This window comes from Rhodamnia argentea, chromosome 3, assembly GCF_020921035.1.
Source record: "Rhodamnia argentea isolate NSW1041297 chromosome 3, ASM2092103v1, whole genome shotgun sequence".
Taxonomy (NCBI): domain Eukaryota; kingdom Viridiplantae; phylum Streptophyta; class Magnoliopsida; order Myrtales; family Myrtaceae; genus Rhodamnia; species Rhodamnia argentea.
Window position 1 is genome coordinate 25,289,439 of NC_063152.1, and position 21,113 is coordinate 25,310,551.

The 21,113-nt window shown below is 39.0% G+C and overlaps 2 protein-coding genes across 6 annotated transcripts in view; both read right to left on the bottom strand.

Annotated features, from left to right (window-relative positions):
• LOC115731609 (beta-amyrin 6-beta-monooxygenase-like) overlaps positions 1-2,198 on the bottom strand; it is a 57,391-nt gene extending 55,193 nt beyond the window's left edge. The window contains exon 1 of one of the 3 annotated variants that reach the window (XM_048276134.1): positions 2,127-2,198. The gene's annotated coding sequence lies outside the window, so the exon portion shown is untranslated. The remainder of the gene's footprint in view (positions 1-2,126) is intronic. The other 2 variants (XM_048276135.1, XM_048276133.1) reach the window with 2 other exon arrangements.
• LOC115733102 (beta-amyrin 6-beta-monooxygenase-like) lies at positions 465-20,835 on the bottom strand. Of its 3 annotated transcripts, none has more exons than XM_048276139.1 (3): positions 19,736-20,835; positions 887-1,074; positions 465-776 (listed from the first exon to the last, which is right to left on the bottom strand). In XM_048276139.1, the coding sequence occupies exons 1-3, from the start codon at positions 20,688-20,690 to the stop codon at positions 480-482; spliced, it is 1,440 nt and encodes a 479-aa protein (XP_048132096.1). In that variant the 5' UTR covers positions 20,691-20,835; the 3' UTR covers positions 465-479. The 3 variants fall into 3 exon arrangements, with proteins under 3 accessions (XP_048132096.1, XP_030519630.2, XP_048132095.1); XM_030663770.2 differs by lacking the exon at positions 19,736-20,835 and adding an exon at positions 1,172-2,195; XM_048276138.1 differs by lacking the exons at positions 465-776; positions 887-1,074 and adding exons at positions 18,866-19,333; positions 19,451-19,638 and having other exon boundaries at positions 19,736-20,828.
• Between the last annotated feature and the right edge of the window lie 278 nt (positions 20,836-21,113).

Consider the following 21,113-nt stretch of genomic DNA (forward strand, 5'->3'; position numbering starts at 1 on the left):
AGCAATAATTGCACAATATTGCACAATATTGGTCACGAATATTGCACAATATGAGACGGTTCATATCTTCAAAATGCATAGAAACCAAATTAGCTAAAGCGTGATTTGGGAGCTTCACTCGACCATTAATATTTTCAAGGATAAATGACACTTATAGTACCTAAGTTTTTGGCCCATTGTCCAATGACATCCTTGAACTTGATAAAACATAAATATATGTACGTGTGTATGAGGGAAGATATAGATATCATCTGCAAAAATATTATGCAAGATGGCATCATATCCTTAAATTAGAAAAGAAAAATTACGCAAACTTAATGAGGAAATATATTGATATTATGGAGGGACAAAGCGAGAATTTTAATTTGATCAACGTAACGTTGTTACACTGGCAAAAACAAATTAAAAAGATTGTAAAAGTAAATATTGTAAATGTTGAGTGTACAACCAGAGTATCCATACATGAGCTCTAAAAGATTTTAGTTAAGGGGTTGGAGACGTATAAGAAGACCGTTGGAAGGGACCGGCGAGGGATTGTAGATGATCTTTTCATCCTGATCGACCTTCTGGAGCTTGAATTTTGTCACGAGATTGTGCATGAAAATGAGTATTTCGAGCCGAGCATACTCTTTTCCAGGGCACATGCGAGGTCCACCTCCGAAGGGAACATAGGTGAAAGGTGCGGGTCCATTTCCTTCGAATCTCGAGGGGTCGAATTGTTCAGGATTAGGGAAGTACTTGGGGTTCTTGTGAGTTGTATACACCGTCCAAAATGTCTGCAAAGAACAAAAGGATAAGAAAATCAATGCATATTATCACTAGTTGACTGTATGAACTTGTTCATTGAATAACCCGGCAAAAAAAAGTATCGTAAGTAGACATTTACCTTCCATCCCTTTGGAATTGTGTAACCAGCAAAAGTGAAATCGGTGATGGCCTCCCTGAATGACCCCTGTGCAGGTGGAGTTAGCCTCATTGACTCACAAGCCACGTTCCATGAATACTTCATCTTCTGGATATCATCCCAGTTTAGTAATTCACCCGGGGCTTTAGACTTTGCAATCTCCATTTGCTCTGTTGACATCAAAGTAAGTTAGTTAAATATGTGCAAATTATATGGATTTTCCTTTGAAAGAACATAATAATGTGGCAATGAAGCTAGAATATTTACCTTTGTAAACTTTATCATAGATGTGGGGCAACGAAGCGAGATAGTTCACTATTACGGTGATAGATGTACTGGTGGTGTCATGGCTTGCAATGAGCAATCCAATGATTTTGTTGGATGTGTCCATTTCGTAATAAACACTACCGTCATCATCTGCTTCGGTAAGCAATCGAGTCAACAAGTCCCTCGCGTTCGCATCTTTCCCCTCCGAAATCTCCTGCTTCCTTTGTCTGATAATGTTGAGAAGCTCTTGCCTTATGACTTTTCCTCCTTCAACTGCTCTGTTGAATGGCGTGCCAGGAACATTCATTGGCACCGAAGTGAATCCCGGAGCAATACGAGCAAATGGGTCGGCGAATTTCGACACGACCTTAGGGTCCTTAATATTCATGAACAAACGGCACGCCAAGGCGAAGGTATAGTTCTTTGTCAAAGGAAACACCTTCACTTCCTTATAAGGAGACCAGTCACTCTCCATGTGCTCCCTAGTCATGGAGTCCATGATAGGTATGTAACATTGGAGAGCCTCTGGCTTTAGGAATTCCGGCAAGAAGCTGCGCATTTTCTTGGGGTCATCCTTGTTGAACTTCTCCATGGTTTCCGGGAAGATGGCGACCTTCTTCATGGAGGTGGGCCACCAGGTGGTGATGTACTTGTTCTGGCCAGAGAACAAGAACTTGTTGCCGGCAGCGCCGCAGAAGACAGCCATGTCTTCCCCGAGCAGCGAGGTACGGAAGACATCTGGCGAGTACTTGGCCGTGCGGTCGTTTATGAACTTTTCGGGGCAGCCGCTCTTCGCTGCGCCTACGAAAGCGGGGGACTCACCGATGATGGGCCATCCCTTTTTGCCAGGAGGCAGGTTAGGGACGGAGGATTTCTTTCGGAAGACGAGGAAGAGAAGGTAAAGAGAGATGTAGAGGATGGAGAGGTAAAGAAACAGCTGCGTATAGAAATCCATCTTCTTCTTCTTCTTCTCCTTCTCAGAATGCAAGCACTGATACTGAGAAGAGAAAAGATGGGAAAGGCCGAGGATGGAGAAAAACCACCAGGATTGGGATCATTTATATAGGAGAGGATGGGGAAGGTGCGTGCTTTGACCACGCATTTGGTCTAATTTGACGGATTTTTCCAATACACTTAATGTAGAGGGGAAGGTTCGTGCTTTGACCGCTTGTGCACTTAACGTGAGTTCCATTAGGGGTGTGCATGGTCCGGGCCGGTCCGGTCCTGGCATGGAACCGGGGACCGGACCGTAGTCCCGGTCCGGTCCCGGCATGGAACCGGGGACCGGACCGTAGTCCCGGTCCCCATATTTTCGGGACCAAGGACTGGACCGGGACCGGCGGTCCCGGCCCAGAGGGACCGCTAATTATTGAAAATCTAGTCAACTTAATAAACTATGCCATGGTAAAAACATAGCGATTCGCTATGACTTTTATGATTAACGAACTTGACCAAAATGTTCAAATTCAACACCAAATCTAGCCATTACATGATAAAAATATCACCAACTGCACTCAAAAAAGCCTGCAGAGAGAAAAGATGACCAAAAATAAGATGAAAAATGAGATTAAAAAGAGAGTCTCGAGGAGGAGAGTGCAACCGTGCAAGGTTGGGAAAAAAATGGGCAGTGGACTTTTATTATTATGTTTTGTTTTCAATTTTTTTTGTAATTGTATATATTTATATATAAATAATTATATATTATTAGCGGTCCGGTCCGGGCCGGGCCCGACCGGTCCCAAAACAAGAAACCCGAGGACCGGACCGCCCGGCCACCGGTCCCATTTATTGGGACCGGGGACCGGACCATCCACCTCAAGGACCGGACCAACCCGGCCGGTCCGGGCCGGTCCAGGCCGGTCCGGTCCAGTTTGCACACCCCTAAGTTCCATAGTTGCCCATTTGACGGAGAATGGGAGTGCATGTACTTTTCGCTTTTGGCTAACTAGGGTTTCAATTTTCTTTTTCTGTCCCCATGAAAACGGCTACGGAAAGTAACCATTTTAGAGAAATAGTGGTTTAGTAATTGTATTAATTTTGGAGAAAACTATCTTGATATGTCCTATATATAGTAAATACAAATTACATATTTTATGCATTTTAGATTAGTATTTTAGTTGCATTGGCAGAGTTTGTTATTTAATATGTACTAAATTGGCTAGAGGGACGGATCAGTCATTAAAGCAGGTGAAAAGAAAATGTCATTTTGGAGTTTTATCAACAATTTTCTCATAATCTCTATCCATGCGCTTTGTATTCGCTTGATTATAGGCTCGGGAGACAAAGAGAAGATGTGTGCAAAACCATAGGCTTGGAAAACAAAGAAAAGATGTGTACAAACTGTATATGCAGCATCAAAATAGTAGAAGATATAATTTCTTGGAATTAAGCTCCTATGAAAGATTGACGTGCTATAGCTGTTCCAAAGTTGGAAGAAGAGGGGTTCCGGTCACCAATCTTGACTTTCGATTCTACAACAGACATCCTCAAAAGTTTGGCAATGTGCGAAGACACGATTCGATATTATCAACTAAGGTGACATAGACATTTCTAATCGTCAAAAGACGTAAAAAGTGGATAAATCGAGTGAGAATTCGGTTAATATTTTGCTACAAATTTCTACACTGATGACTTGGGAAATCTTAAGTTTGAATGAGTAGAGCACCAGTGCTCTTTGTTGTTTTGAATTGCGAGTCCAAAATGACGTGCATATGGCATTTCCTAAGGTGATCTTATGCGGTCCTCCTTCGTTGTGCCATCGTGGTCCGCGTGACCCATGTGAATATCCTCAGCAATGTTATTTTAATAATCTAATCTTCTAGATCTAGTCCAATCTATAATCAGCTTGAAGATCACGTTGGACATTTGAGGTGGGACAGAATTTGTTTAATTAGGTATTTATTTCTAAAGCTTAGTAGCAAATGGTCATGCGATAAGGTCCAAAAAGAGCTGCGAATAGGAATAAGTTATTCAGTTTGCAATCTTGATTTGCGGGACTAATCTTCGTTTCATGTGCTCGCATGGGTTTGAAGATCATTTCAGAATCGACCCTTTTTTAAGGAAGAGCAAATTATTTCTTTGTGATTACTATATTGGTGGGAGCATATGCCAAGTATCAGTTTGTCGGGTCATTTGTTTAGGGTTTTGGCCAACAAAAGAACGGGACTTTAGAGTCCTTCCAAAGCGCCATTGCCTAGACCAACTGTACTTCTTCAGGTCAAGGTCTGCAGGAATCCTTGTTCTCTCAGTAAATAAAAATATTTTTCATCCATTATTCATGTAATTTCTATCATTTAAACAATATAAACTCTCATATATCGCGTCACTTGTGAATTAGTTTATATCTCTTCTGTCTTTTTCTTCCACCAGCATGGGCGGCTGGGCTTGCATGGCAACACTTCTGCTCTAGAAATTGATTTTTTTACTTCTTGATAGAAGTAAATCTTTTTCACTTCTTCAAGTAGCTCCAAAAACTATTTCTGGAGCAAAAAAAATATTTCAGAAGCAAAAAAAATGAAATTGTGTAACTAAATAGATTTCTGCTTCAGAAGTTACGTTATCAAACGGATTTCTGCTCGAGAAGTGTTGTCATGCGTGCCCAAAATTGCTTTGCTCCCCATTCGCGATTTCTGCAAGTCTATACAATATTTTTTTTCTTTCGTTGTGGACTTGGGATAATAGAAAAGAAGAAACAAACCATTCCTATCAGAAGTTCCTTCATTCCCATGGTTCTGGCTCAAAATGTGGAGTGTGGATGCAGTCAATTAACAAGTCCGAAATGCCCTTCTCGAGTCGTCCTACTTGGTGGTCTATGTCTATTTAATACTTTCTTTTTTGTTTTGATTAAGTTACGCAGAAAAAGTCAAAATTATAATATCTCAACCATCTCGAAATAATGACTATTAGAGCCAAATCAAGTGATAATTAATACATGCCACATCATCCTACTACAATGTCTGAAATCTCCTGATGAACGTATATTTTACTTGAATTTCTCATTGGGGGACGTGGTTTCTCTTCGAGTGATTCGATTCGATGTAAATCCAAGCTTGCAAAGGGTTCTTATGAATCTCCAGATAATCGAGCTCCTTGTACTCACATACTCGTGGTACATGTAAAAAAAAATGGACGAGTCCTTTTTTTTTTTTATCCGGTTCTATCATATTCTATTATACTATACAAGCCACATTGTGTGCGTTATGTGCTGTGTGCAGGTTGCAAAAACATTGCTCTCTCCCCTCGCGCGTCCCCACTCCACTCCCCTGAAGATGGACATTGCAATCTCCTAGTGGTTGGACAAGTCCTGTTAACTTGATCCAGAAACGTGAATTCGATTCTGCAGTTAAGAAATATTTAACAAAAGCCACCTGGTAGGACCACGATAAGTCAAGATCAAGCCAACAACAATCTGAACTCGTGGATCTGAAACTCGTGTGCCGCGTTCGAGATGGTGCCACGTAGTCATCGGCTGACGACAGGAGGGGGGCATCAGTTAGTAAATGACCTCATATAGATAATAAGTTATTAGTCGAGGAACCCGGGCGTAGGACGGACTTATTATGAAATCAAAAGAATAGAAAAGGATAAATCAATGAACGATTGACTAAAGCCACGTGATGTAAATATTGACACTAGGGAAAATGGATTAAACCACTATAGCTATTTGTTACACAAGTTAGCCAATGATCATAATGTGACTATCGGTATGATCAGCCCATATTATGGTCGCATCACGTGACTAGGATTATCTTGTACATCGTGAATTTGTGGCAATACAAAGGTACATAAATTTATATCTTTAGGCAGGACTAGCTATTACCTTTAAAAATGGCACGGTGAAACCGATGATAAATTGGATTAAACTGGTAAAACAGGTCCTCTGACACAAATAATCTCTCAAGGACTAGAATTTGGAGAAATCTCTTTCTGCATTATCAAGCTAGTCATAAAAAATGTATGAAAAGTTAAAAAGAACAAATGAGTACTCTACGAACAACTAACAAACGATTTTAATCTATCATGTCAATGTAGTTGGCTGGGCCATTGGGGTATTTCTAGCTCAGGAATTGAATGTCACTCGTTCAAATACTACCATGCATGCATACCGCTCCGAATAAGGGTTACCTCCACGGGCCAATTAGACAGACTTTAATCGGTTATAGAGCTCACAGGGTGTGCGTGTACTCCTGAATAATCATAAAGCATTCTTCAAATCTTAGGTGGCATGAGAAAACCCCAAAAAAAAGCAATAGAGAAGCTTGGAAAAATTAACAAAAGTCTAAAATAACAGGGAAAGCATACAATGTGGAAAATTCCCCGCTTGTTTCCAATGGCATAGAGCTTGGAATGAGTTTTATGAACCAGTATTTTTTATTTTTTGGCATCTGTTACCCCAAAAGTTAGCTCAAATGATGAGACTTTCCAACCGACCGCCGGGCCAATTGCATGGACTTTAATCAGTAATGGAGCTGACAGGGTGTGCCCATACTTCTAAATAATCATAAGGCATTCTCCAAATCTTGGTGACATGAGAAAACCCAAAAATAATCATGAGCAATAGAGAAGTTTCAAAAAAATTAACAGAAATGAAAAAGGGAGGGGGGGCGCGGGGGGAAATAGACATATTGTAGAGAATTCTGCGCTTGTTGCCAATAGCATAGAACTTGGAATGAGTTTTTTGGATTGGTATTTTAAGTTGAGTGGTATTGGGCATCTTGATGCTCTGTCACTTCAAAAGTTAGCTCAACATATGAGACTTTCCCTCACACTTATAAACCGACCACTAGCCTCTTCTACAGTTAATGAATAACTCCAACAATCTCTCCCTCACATATCGGACCCTAGGTCGGAACACCAATAACTAGTTTTTCTCATGTGACTGTTGCGTTCGGACGTGTTGCTAACTTGAACTCTGATACTAGAGTTGGATAGTCTTGGATATCTCTCACCCCAAAAGTTAGCTTAAAAGGTGGAGCTTTCCCTTACATTTGTGAACCGACTGCTAGCCCTTCCACAATCATTATGGGATAACTTCAGCATTTTATGCCTATAACTCTTCCTGGATCAAAACTTATGGTTGCCTTTTCCACACGTGTTCGAAGCTTCCAAGTCCGCCTATTGGTTTTCCTCCGTGTAAATAACCCGATAGTAGTTTACAATCAATAACATCTTCACCAATGGATATCAATCGGCATCATTTCACATCAAGATGCACAAGATGAAAAGGTCATTCAAGAGACTTGGTAGATGACAACAGTCCTAACTTTTTTACGGTGACTCGCATTTTCTTTCCACAATGACTCGCATTTTTCTTCTTTGCACCAGATGCACTTTGCCTCGGCGTAGAAATTCAACATAAATACCAATATTCAAAGCAAAAAGAAATGAGAAATGAGGACCTTGTAAAACGTTCTGGACCCCCCAGAGCATAGAAGATGGCCCGCTATGTGGCAGGAGCTGAGTAATTCCCTAGAAATTTTCAGAGCCAAGTCTTCTCTGACTTCTAACTTCTGTCAACTTTGGCAATCAACGCAAGACAACAGGAATCGACCGAATCTTTCGAAATCGACACGAGAAAGTCCGAACCAACCCTATTCGATCAACTCGCAAAGAAAGAACAAAATTAGCAGACATATTGGATCAATTCAAAGGGGTGGTGGCCCGTTGGGAAAGCAGTTGGGAAGATAAGATCATTCTCGGGGGGGAAGGGGCTACCGCGCAACAACTAGGGATTCGTATGGAGGAGTTTTGAGCAGGAGCGACCGTCGAGTCAAGGTAGGAACATGCGTCAAGGTAGGAACATGCCGAGAAACTGTGGTAGAGCGAAGACACTAATGCCGCAAAAAGGAGTGAAGAAAGCCTTGGCCGGATTGTTCACGGACCCTGTGTCGGAGCCACACAGTACCAGGGTTCTTGGTTGCACGGCTTCTCGATCGAGTAACTTACTCGATTGAAAACCCTGATTTAAAGAACAATAAACCAACGCATGTTGTGAGATTATAGGGTTGAATGGGTACGAAATGAACTTCTTGGGGACAAAGCATGAGAAATAAGTTTAAGGATAATTTTTCTATGTGAAATTAATTTTTTTGCATATGATTTCTATCTGGGGAAAAAAAAAACAAACTCATTATTTTCTGCTGATTGAAGATGGGATGATCATGATAGGTATATGCAAAGATGCTTTAGTATTCAGTTGAAAATACGTTGCTAGTAAGGATTGGGGGTCGGGATTCTAATTACAAAATCATGTAGGGTTGGGACGAATTGGAGATTTGTCTATGGATGTGTGATTGAGATTTGAGATCACTCGGACATTATTTATTTAATTTCCAAATGAATTGAATAACAATCTTCAGGGTACACAACGATTAAAATCCTACAGAGTGTCCAATTATTTAAATGAAACGGGTGAACTACATATTTACAAAGGCAAGTATCATTAGGCCAGATCGCAAATCGGTTCGTTGCGATATCCAAGTTATTATTACACTTAACCGACTTAGTGATCAAGTGGGTGGTTTAGAATGCCGAATTATATCGAGATCACGACATTTCTAACTCAAAATGTTCCTTGGAGATAACAATCGAAATCTCATTTGGCCCAAAAATTTGTAAAAATGGATCGCCCTTAGGTTATGGATGCTATGTATGCATGTCCTAATTAGAGAAAAAATAACACAAAAACAAAAATTAGAGGGCATGCGTGGAAAACGGGGACAAAGGTGGACGAGATCGTGGAATAAAATGCCAAAACCTTTGCTCGAGAACGGACCTGAAACAATCCATTTTTGACGTCGCATGTCACGTGCAAGTTGTCGGTAAACGTCTTCAACCGTAAGTGATGGCACGATATGATTTTGATGTCCGCGTAGAAAGATGACTCGGAAAATAATTAAAAAATGTACTCAATAATTCATATCACCTTCTTTTATTCAATATAATTGACCATTATGAAGCAAAATGATAGACGTGAGTAAAATTTGTCATAAAGAATTTGTTTTCTATAATTCGCTATATACAATAAGGAATACGAAAGGGGTAAATTATGCACTCATATTTTCCATGATTTTTTAGGTGTTTAGTGACTTTAATTTTTGTGGAATTAATAATCTTATAATTTCCAAGGTAGGGCAAAGCTTAGATATACGTCCAGAGGACAGATGGCAAATCGAATAATGTAAGTTTTTCCAGTGACTGGATATAATGAGTAAAATGCAATGTGACATCTTTAAATTGACTCACTCGAGGTATTATCTATTATGACTTATAATTTTTTGCCATTTGATGAATAAGTGAGCATTTTTCCTGGAGGTCACCCATCCCAAGACATCACCATTATATCAAAAGGCGTCCTCTTTGAAATCCATGAACGCTCTTGTCCTATTCGGTGCGCAATTTGGATAATTTCTGTACCATTTGCCAGTGTAGAAGACTGTCTTGAGCCACTCCTTATCCGGGTATTTTCATCCCGGCGAACACTTCCATCCCTCATTAGACCGGGTCATTATATGCAAAGAGAGTACACTATATTTCATCTTCTAAGCTTTTGGGGTATCCATATTTAGACTTTACAATTACGGCAATTACATAAATAGTCTTTCAAATTTCTTTGAACACGCATAGTCGTTGGGAAGACCATTAGAATTTTGTCATGAAGACGAACATATTTGAAAGTCTATACTCAACAACCATTAAAAATTGGCATCAACAGGAAAAATCAGATGGATTTTTGGGGTTGAAAATGACTTATTCACGTGTCCAACTAACCATGAACTATCTTGTTAGATCGTACCTCGCGGGAATGTTATCAACCAGCAAAGACGCATCATTAAGTGTCCAAGTTTCAAGCTCGAGGTAGAGATCACGAGCCGATCCGAATCAACCAATTCGATTCACCGATAACCCATTTCAATCGAGCTCAAATATATTCCATAATTTAAACTGAATTATCCAACAAACATAATTTAATCGAGCTCGTATTTATCCAAAGTGTCAACCAAGCTCGAGTATTGAAAAAAATTAAGCGGGGATCAACCTCCCACATATATTTCATAATTTCAATTGAATTATTCAGCAAACATAGTTTAATCTGCGTAATAATCTCTAGAAAGATATACAAGTCTAATGAATTATTTAATGCATCGCATATATGTCGGAGCATCTCGTCGCCGTGCAATTCCAGTGAACAAATCGGAAACCAACCTCGCAGAGACATAACATGTCAACCTATGGTCTGAAGTTGGAATTCATGTGAACCAAGAAAGAATAAAACTTATCAAGGAACAAAAGCCAAGAAGAAAAGAATTGATTGCAAAAGCTCAAATTAGAAAATATCTCATGTGATTCATTGATGAGGAAAGGGGAAGAAATAAACTCGGGAGTCATGACTATCCATAGCTTCTACCCCGGCACCAAAGAAGAGTTTAACCCGATGCTTTATTTCTGTCATAGTTGATCCTGACTCGACATCAAGGCTTCATTTGTTTTACGAAAAATAATTAATTCAGAAAATATTTTCCTAAAACAGATGGCTTGTTTCCCTTTCAAAAATGAATAACAAAAAAAATTGTAATCGTCCACAAATATATTTACACATGAAATGCATTTGGTAGGAAATGGTCATGTGATAACTTAGTAGCAGATGGTCAAAAAATAGCTGCCAATAAGAATAATTATTTTTTGGTCGGATAATAAGAATAAGTTAAACATGCCCAAAATTAATCAAATCTCTCTCTCTCTCTCTCTCTCTCTCTCTCTCTCTCTCTCTCTCTCTCTCTCTCTGACGAGGATTTTTATGCCTTTTCCAATATCAATAATTGAATTGAACGTAGTAATCACATGGCATATAAATGTAGAGATTCCAGCGAATGAAAGGGCAGAGGAACTATTAGTTTAATGGCATGTTGAAAGCGTGAGAATTAAAAGCATCTAATTCAGTGTAGTACCGACATAGTTTAATGGCATGTTGAATAGTAGCAGATGGTCAAAATATAGCTGCTAATAGGATAAGTTTAATCATCTCTCCCTCTCCCTCTCCCTCTCCCTCTCTCTCTCTGAAGATTTTTATATCTTTCTAATTCTTTTGGTCATCGTCTGCATCAATAATTGAATTGAAGCTAGTAATCACATGGCATATAAATGCAGAGAATTAAAGCATCTAATTCAATGTAATACGGATATAGCTTAATCGCATGTTGAAAACAAAACTAACCTTTGTTATCCTAGGAAAGAGATTCTTTTCGAGTTCCAATAGTTAAGTAGTATGTCGTATCGAGTTAGTTTAATTGATTGATAATGCAAAAGAGCACCAAAATATTAATGAAATTAAATTGGACCAAAATACAATAAAATAGTCAGACCATTCATACATGAAAAATAAAGAGTAAAAATTAAACCAAGTAATTAAAATGAAAATGAAAAAAAAAGAGTATCATCAAAAGGTTATGTTCGGTTGATGCAATGTTTTGGATCTATTTTATGAGAAATCAAGGTAAGTATGGATGTTTGAACTCCGTTCACTCTATTGCATCAACTTGCATTAATCTACAAGGGAGAGGAAAAAGCTAGTAAGGGTGTGTGGCCTACTTGTGCCCCTCGCATCAATATCTCGAGAAAATTACAAAAACAGGATGAGAAAATTAACATGTCATTTGTATAGGAATATTATATTTACAAGTGATCTCGTAAAATTAAGTTAACAAAGTTACGTGCCGACAAAATTATTTTAGTTCATTCTCGACTTTTAACCCCATAAATACAACTACTAATAAAGATAGTTACGCCGACAGAAGTGTAAAACGGGACGCGGTTCTAATCGAGAATATAGATGGTTTAATGGTCATTTCGCTTTGCCAGGAAATTTCCGGACATTGCATCGATGGACTTGGAATAAATAAGGAAAAGACAAACCATCCCTACCAGAAGTTCCTTCGTTCCACGGTTTTAGGTCAAACTGGGGATGCAATGAATGAACGTGTTCGAAAAATTCCCTGCTCATGTCGTCCTCTTTGGTGCTATGTGTCTATTTAAGACTTCGACTGTGCTCTTGCTGTCAGGTTTGATTGAAAGATCACCAGCGGTTGGCGATGAAAAGGAGAACTTAACAGATCATGTCCCTTATTCACTCGCAGATGTCAATTATCCTGATGACTTAATTGAGTCACAGTTGTTTCCGTAACACGCAGCCCATGATCTTAATAATACAGTGTCTAGATCTTTTGTTGAGATAGGTATACCGTGAGTGCCATAACTTGTGTACGGCCTTCACTTGAGTGTCATTACTTTCAAAATATTCACTTAAGTGCCATAACTTTCAAAAATCGTTCACTTGAGTGTCACGTCGGAAAAAAATCGTTTACTTGAATGCTACATCAACTTTTTCGATATGCCATGTCAGCTTTCCGGTGAGCCACGTCATCTTTCTAGCTGCCACATCAGCTTTTTCGGCGTCCACGTCAACATGGCACTCAAGCGAACGATTTTTGAAAGTTATGGCACTTAAATGAACGTTTTGAAAGTTATAGCACTCAAGTGAACACCGTACAAAAGTTATGACACTTCTAGTGTATTTTTCCCTCTTTTGTTGAACTATCGTTCATTGAGGAATGTAAAATCGTCCTACACTTATACTCCTCAATTCACGGAAAAATTACAGGCAAAAAGTTTCGGTTGCGTTGTAAACGGTTTCATGGGAAAAAGTACACTAGAAGTGTCATAACTTGTATACGGCGTTCACTTGAGTGTCATAACTTTCAAAACGTTCATTTAAGTGCCATAACTTTCAAAAATCGTTCACTTGAGTGCTACAGTAACTTTTTCGGCATGCCACGTCATCTTTCCAGCGAGCCACGTCAGCTTTTTCGGCATCCATGTCGACATGGTACTCAAGTGAACGATTTTTTAAAGTTATGACACTTAAGTGAACGTTTTGAAAGTTATAACACTCAAGTGAACGCCGTACAAAAGTTATGACACTTCTAGTATACTTTTCCCCGATTTCATGGGTATTCGGATAATCGAACTTCTATACTCACTCGGATTCCTGATTTCTAACGAAAAAGAAGAGAAAAGGGATTAACAAAAATTTAGGTTTTGATCCAAAGCACTTTTTTTTTTTTTGGTCACAAGTACTTTAAAAGGGGGAAAAGTACACTAGAAGTGTCATAACTTTTGTACGGCATTCACTTGAGTGTCATAACTTTCAAAACGTTCACTTAAGTGCCACAACTTTCAAAAATCGTTCACTTGAGTGCCATATTGACGTGGATGCCGAAAAAGCTGATGTAACAACGGGAAAGCTGAAGTGGCACTCCGGAAAGCTAACATGGCTCACCGGAAAGATGACGTGGCTCGTCGGAAAGATGACGTGGCACGCCGGAAAAGTTACTATAGCACTCAAGTGAACGCTTTTGAAAGTTATGGAACTTAAGTGAACGTTTTGAAAGTTATAGCACTCAAGTAAACGCTGTACACAAGTTATAGCACTTCTAGTGTACTTTTTCCCTTTTAAAGGTTAAATATATTTGACATGCCCCCTTTCGGCCATAGCATAGAGCTCAAAATGAACTTTTCGTATGAGTCTTTTGGGCCTCGTAACTCTTCTTGGATCAAAAGTTATCGTCGTTGTATCGCTTATTTTGTGGGTTTTCCGCTTATTGCAGTTTTTGCTATATGCTCTATAAAGTTAGGGTAACGAGTTTTTCAAACTGGTAATATGGCCCTCATAACTCTTCTTGGATCAAAAGTTGAAAGGGATTTTCCCTTTAAAATCTCTAATTACAATTCATTTCCGGAAACCGCCGCAACCTTTCTCAACACGATCGAGGAAATAGGTTCATGAGTAATGCCCAAAAGGGCAGGCCGATGGCCCTTGATTAGGCAATGGCTCTCTCAAATCCTTAATTCGCGTAACGTTGGGTTTCATTTTAAGTTCAATTTAGCCTATGAATATTCTATGCGAATGGGAATCGCCACTAGCTTATCGGGATCGGCTAGAAACCAAGTGAAACACTAGAGATTGCCTCACTTTCTACACAACTAGAGAGTTTCTAGGGTCGAGGACTTAATTACACTACTAATTTCTATTAATACCCTTTCGGTACGGACTCAATTTTCATAGCCTTAATTATCTTAGAATTTCATGAATCTTATTTCAAAATAAAGCTATGGATCTTAAGATTAATTCATCTAAGACAAGTTTCCCTAATTCTAGTATGTTTTTCCCATAAAAATTTTAAAACACGGCAAGTTCAAATAAAACTTTACTCAAACCAATGGCGAATGTGTATGAGTATTTCTACACTACCGAGGGACCTATTACAAAAAAAAAAATTGTCAGAGCAAGACCGATAGTATAAGTAATAATGTATGATAGAGTTAGAAGAATTTACAGTGAACGGTGATGACCGAAGTGATTCTAGATACTCAAGCCCGATCTCCTTCGACTAACTTCAATCATCTAATATCCCTAACTGATCATTATTACAGGAGTTAATATCATGAAAAACCTTAAACCAATACACATATGACAAACTTATCCAAAATTAATTTTTGACCATCAAAACTCTAAACTGATATAACCGTGATAAATTTAACTCAAACTAATTTTTTTACCATAAAAAATCTCAAACTGGTACACTTATGACAAATTTACTCTAAATTGATACATAAATGACAAATTTTCCTCCATTAGTTTTCATAAAATTAAGTTAATACCACAAAAAAAAAACTCCAAAATTGGTACACACGTGACAAATAGAGGATAAATGCCCCAAAATGATAGACCCATCAAGTACCATGTGTCATCTAACTCATGAATTTTATGAAAAAATTTAACAAAAACTAACGAAAGGTAAATTTGTCACATGGGTACCAATTTATGATATCTAACTGTATCCGGAGAGTGGCAAGAGGGGTGTTAGGGGAAAGTAGAGGGAACGGACATCAAACAAAGGAAACTTGGTGTGGAATGAAGAGGTGCGGGAGGCAATTAAACAAAAGAAGGAGTGTATTAGATGTTTGCAAAAATGTCCTAGTGAAGAGAATTTGCAAAAGTTTAGGTTGGCGAAAAAAAAAATGCCAAGAAAGCTATACGAGAGGCTAGAGCCAAGGTTTTCTCCGATATGTACAAAAAACTTGGGAGCAAAAAGAGAGAAAAAGGTATCTATAGGTTTGCAAAGATAAGGGACAAGAAAAGTAAAGACTTGACACAGGTTAGATGCATTAAGGGTGAAAATCAAAAACCCTTCGTACGAGATGCAGAAATTAAGGAAAGGTGGATGAGCTAGTTTAATAAGCTTTTTAATGGAGAGAGCGATAGAATGAAGTAGATTTGGAGGACGCTTCTGATAATTTAAACAGAAGGTTTGTGTGTCAAATTAGAGTTTATGAAGTTAAGGAGACATTAAAGAAGATGAAGATTAGTAAAGCCTTGGGAGCCGATTGTATCCCTATTGAAGTGTCGAGATGCTTAGGGGATGTGTCAATAAGTTGGTTGACTAACCTTTTTAGCAAGATTCTCCAAACTAATAAGATGCCCGATGAATGGAGGAAAAGTATGCTTGTGCCTATCTACAAGAACAAGGGGGGAATATAGAATTGTTCCGACTATAGAGGCATTAAGCTTATGAGCCATACAATGAAGTTGTGGGAGAGAGTTATTGAGAATCATTTAATAATAGGGACCAAGGTCTCAGTAAATCAATTTGGATTTATTTTAGGAAGACCTACCGTGGAGGCTATCTTCTTGATACGACAGTTGATGGAGAGATATCGAGAAAAGAATAAGGACCTACATATGGTGTTTATTGATCTCGAGAAGGCGTATGATATGGTTTCAAGAAAGGTTCCGTAGCGGGTTTTCAAGAAGAAAAAAGTACCTTCAAAGTATGTAGAGGCAATCAAGGAAATGTATGATGGTGTTACTATATGTGTGAAGGCTTGTAATGGCATATAAAGTTATTTTTAATCATAGTGGGCTTACATCAAGGTTCCGCTTTGAGTCCTTATCTTTATGCCCTAGTTATGGATGAGCTAACAAAAGATATCCAAGATAAGTGCCGTGGTGTATGCTATTTAGAGATGATATTGTGCTTATTGATGAGATCGGGGCTGGGATTGGCGCTAAATTAGAATTATGGAGAAGCATGTTGGAGTCTAAAGGATTTACGTTAAATTGAAGTAAGACTGAATACATGAAGTGTGAGTTCGACACGGCAAGAGGAAATGATTAAGAATCCGTGAATATGCTCGGATATGAGGTACCCAAGAAAGATGCTTTTAGATATCTAGGATCAATATTGCAAAAGGGATGAGAGATTGATGAGAATGTAAGCCATAGAATCAGAGGAGGTTGGATGAAATGGCGTAGTAATCAGGATTTTTGTGTGATCGTAACATCCCTCTTAGGCTAACAGGAAAATTTTATAAAACATCAGTAAGGCTTGCAATGCTATACGAAGCTGAATGTTGGCCAGCACAGAGGCAACATGAGCATAAAATGAGAGTATCGAAAATGAGGATGTTAAGGTGGATGTGTAGTCATATAAGGATGGATAAGATAAGAAATGAAGATATTCGGCGAAAAGTTGGAGTAGTGCCGATGGCAGAAAAGATGAGAGATCATAAATTGATATGGTTTGGGCATATTCTTCGAAGATCCCTAGATGCTCTAGTCGGAGCAGAAGTTTGTTATCGAGAGTATGACATGAAGAAAGAAAGAGATCGGCCGAAACTTACCTAAGGGAAAGTAGTAAAACAAGATTTAATGAAGTGAAAAATAGATTGGCATACGGTTTGTCTTAAGACGGAGTGGAGGAAAGCTATTAGCATTGTGGAGGGGCAGAATTTTTATGTTCCAGATTGTCCTTTTTAGTCATTTTTCTCTATATATATTTTTATTTTTTTATTTTTATATAATTATTTCTTTTCTCTCAATCGGTCTTGCTTTCATTTTATTATTTTTGGGTTCATCGACCACCAACCCCAACCCCAACCCCAAGCCCAACTAGTTTGAGATAAAAATGATGTTGATGTTGATGTTGTACCATTTTATGATAAATTTGTCATTGGCATACTAGTTTGGATTTTTTGTGGTCAAAAAATTAGTTTGGGGCAAATTCATAAGTGTACTAGTTTGGGATTTTTGGTAGTATTGACCCTTATTACAGGGACTGCCAATTAAATTTTCCCATTACAGCTATGTGAGTTCGTTTCTCGAAAAATGAGTGATTTGAAAAACCTTTTCCCAAAAATGGTTGTTTATATCTTTTAGAAAAATTACTCAACGAAAAGTGTTTTCATCATTGATAACAATCCCTATCTATTTTATAGGCAATGGAAAAACTTTCATTCCTTTATTTTTGTAAGCGATATAAGCGGTGTTTCATACACTACTACTTTAAGCACATATCTTAAATATCCACGAAATGTTATTCTTATTATATCTTATGCTAGAGCAAGATCTCCGTCGGAGTCCTATATTACTGTCTCAAGAGGTTGAATTATTTTAATTTACTCCCCCTAAAGTAAGAAAAATATTCCAGATTCTATTTGGACTTACTCCTCACTTTCTTTTTTCCAAGCGGAAGAATGTCATTTCGTATTTTAAAACTACCCGTTTTCCAGGTGGTGAAAGACTTCGTGACCAAAGACCGCGTTCAACCTGGAAAGCCCAACGTTATTCTCGACCGGTTTTGGAGGATGACCGAGAAAGATAAAATTGTTCACCAAGAAGATTCTTCTCTTTTTAATATTTTTTGACGTTATGTCATATATGGCATAGATGAACGAAAAGACATTAAACGGCGGGAGAGATACGTTGTCCATTTTATTTTTGTCGGACTCTATGTATGATACTTTATTTGGTCTGCTAATGCTAATTTTTATGTCATTGAAAAAGAAAACTGCTTACCCTTTGAATAGTGATAACATTGAGAGTATTTCTTCTATGTGTGTGTGGCAAGTGTTTAATTGTGTTGCGAATTGCGATTCGCGTCTATCAATTTCGATTAAGTCACCATCCTTTAGTAAGGGAGGGAGAGGCCAATTGGGGTACAAACTTTAAAGTAGGCACCCCAAATGTGTGTGCGTCAAGATCTACCCGTGACGGAAAATAAAGGCCGTGACGGTGTAGGTGGCAGCCACGGCAAATTTCGTAACCAGGAAGAAAAACAACGCACAGTTTATCGGCAATAATTACTTCGTATGTATCTAGAAACCTTATCTTTATCTTCAGTATTTATACTGAACTACTTCGTGGGCGTTAAAACCTCAATATTGAGCTACTTCTTGTATTTGACAAAAAAAAAACTACTTCGTGTACATTAAAATTGTACTGCATCCAATCCGATATGAAGATCTGTTAGGTTCTACAATATACTAGTGCATGGCCACGTATATTGCACAATGTGAGATGATTCATTATCTTCAAAATGCATAGAAACCAAATTAGCTTAAGCGTGATTTGGGAGCTTCACTCGACTATTAATATTTTTAAGGATAGATGACACTTATAGTACCTAAGTTTTGGCCCATTGTCCAACGACATCCTTGAACTTGATAAATTGTATGTGTGTGTATGTGTGTATGAGGGAAGATATAGATGTCATCTGCAAAAATATTATGCAAGATGGCATCATATCCTTAAATTATAAAATAAAAATTACGCAAACTTAATGAGGAAATATACAGATATTATGGAGGGACTAAGCGAGAATTTTAATTTTGATCAACGTAGCATTGTTACACTGGCAAAAACAAAATAAAAAAACTGCAATAGTAAATATTATAATTGTTGAGTGTACAACCAGAGTATCCATATATGAGCTCCAAAAGATTTTAAGATCATATGAGTAAGCCAGGCTACTAGTTAAGGGGTTGGAGGCGAATAAGAAGACCGTTGGAAGGGACCGGCGAGGGATTGTAGATGATCTTTTCATCCCGATTGACCTTCTCGAGCTTGAATTTCGTCACGAGATTGTGCATGAAAATGAGTATTTCGAGCCGAGCATACTCTTTTCCGGGGCACATGCGAGGTCCACCTCCAAAGGGAACATAGGTGAAAGGTGCAGGTCCATTTCCTTCGAATCTTGAGGGGTCGAACTTTTCAGGATTGGGGAAGTACTTGGGGTTCTTGTGAGTTGTATACACCGTCCAAAATGTCTGCAAAGAACAGAAGGATTAAGAAAATCAATGCATATTATCACTAGTTGACCCTATGAATTGGTTCATTGAATAACCTTGCGAAAAAAAAAAAAGGGATCGTAAGTAGATATTTACCTTCCATCCCTTTGGAATTGTGTAACCAGCAAAAGTGAAATCGGTGATAGCCTCCCTGAATGATCCCTGTGCAGGTGGAGTTAGCCTCATTGACTCACAAGCCACGTTCCATGAATACTTCATCTTCTGAATATCATCCCAGTTTAGTAATTCACCCGGGGTTTTAGACTTTGCAATCTCCATTTGCTCTGTTGACATCGAAGTAAGTGAGTTAAATATTAGCAAATTATATGGATTTTGGTTTGAAAGGACATAATAATGTGGCAATGAAGTTAGAAAATTTACCTTTGTAAACTTTCTCATAGATGTGGGGCAACGAAGCTAGATAGTTCACTATTACGGTGATAGATGTACTGGTGGTGTCATGGCTTGCAATGAGCAATCCAATGATTTTGTTGGATGTGTCCATTTCGTAATAAACACTACCGTCATCATCTGCTTCGGTAAGCAATCGAGTCAACAAGTCCCTCGCATTCGCATCTTTGCCCTCCGAAATCTCCTGCTTCCTTTGTCTGATAATGTTGAGAAGCTCTTGCCTTATGACTTTTCCTCCTTCAACTGCTTTGTTGAATGGCGTGCCAGGAACATTGATAGGCACCGAAGTGAATCCCGGAGCAATACGAGCAAATGGGTCGGCGAATTTCGACACGACCTTAGGGTCCTTAATATTCATGAACAGACGGCACGCCAAGGCGAAGGTGTAGTTCTTTGTCAAAGGAAACACCTTCACTTCCTTATAAGGAGACCAGTCACTCTCCATGTGCTCCCTAGTCATGGAGTCCATGATAGGTATGTAACATTGGAGAGCCTCTGGCTTTAGGAATTCCGGCAAGAAGCTGCGCATTTTCTTGGGGTCATCCTTGTTGAACTTCTCCATGGTTTCCGGGAAGATGGCGACCTTCTTCATGGAGGTGGGCCACCAGGTGGTGATGTACTTGTTCTGGCCAGAGAACAAGAACTTGTTGCCGGCAGCGCCACAGAAGACGGCCATGTCTTCCCCGAGCAGCGAGGTACGGAAGACATCTGGCGAGTACTTGGCCGTGCGGTCGTTTATGAACTTTTCGGGGCAGCCGCTCTTCGCTGCGCCTACGAAAGCGGGGGACTCGCCGATGATGGGCCATCCCTTTTTGCCAGGCGGCAGGTTAGGGACGGAGGATTTCTTTCGGAAGACGAGGAAGAGAAGGTAAAGAGAAATGTAGAGGATGGAGACGTAAAGAAACAGCTGGGTATAGAAATCCATCTTCTTCTTCTTCTTCTCAGAATGCAAAAACTGATACTGAGCAGAGAAAAGATGGGTAAGGTCGAGGATGGAGAAAAACCACCAGGACTGGGGTCATATATATAGGAGAGGATGGGGATTGGGGTCACCACGCATTTGGTCTAATTTGACGAAATTTTCCAATGCACTTAATGCAGAGGGGAAGGTGCGTGCTTTGACCGCTTGTGCACTTAACGTGAGTTCCATGGTTGCCGACCCGACACGTCCTTCCAAAAGAAGAAATAGTTGCCCATTTGACGGAGAATGGGAGTGCATGTACTTTTCGCTTTTGGCTAACTAGGGTTTCAATTTTCTTTTCTGTCCCCACGAAAACGGCTACGGAAAGTAACCATTTTAGGGAAATAGTGGTTTAGTAATTATATTAATTTTGGAGAAAAGTATCTT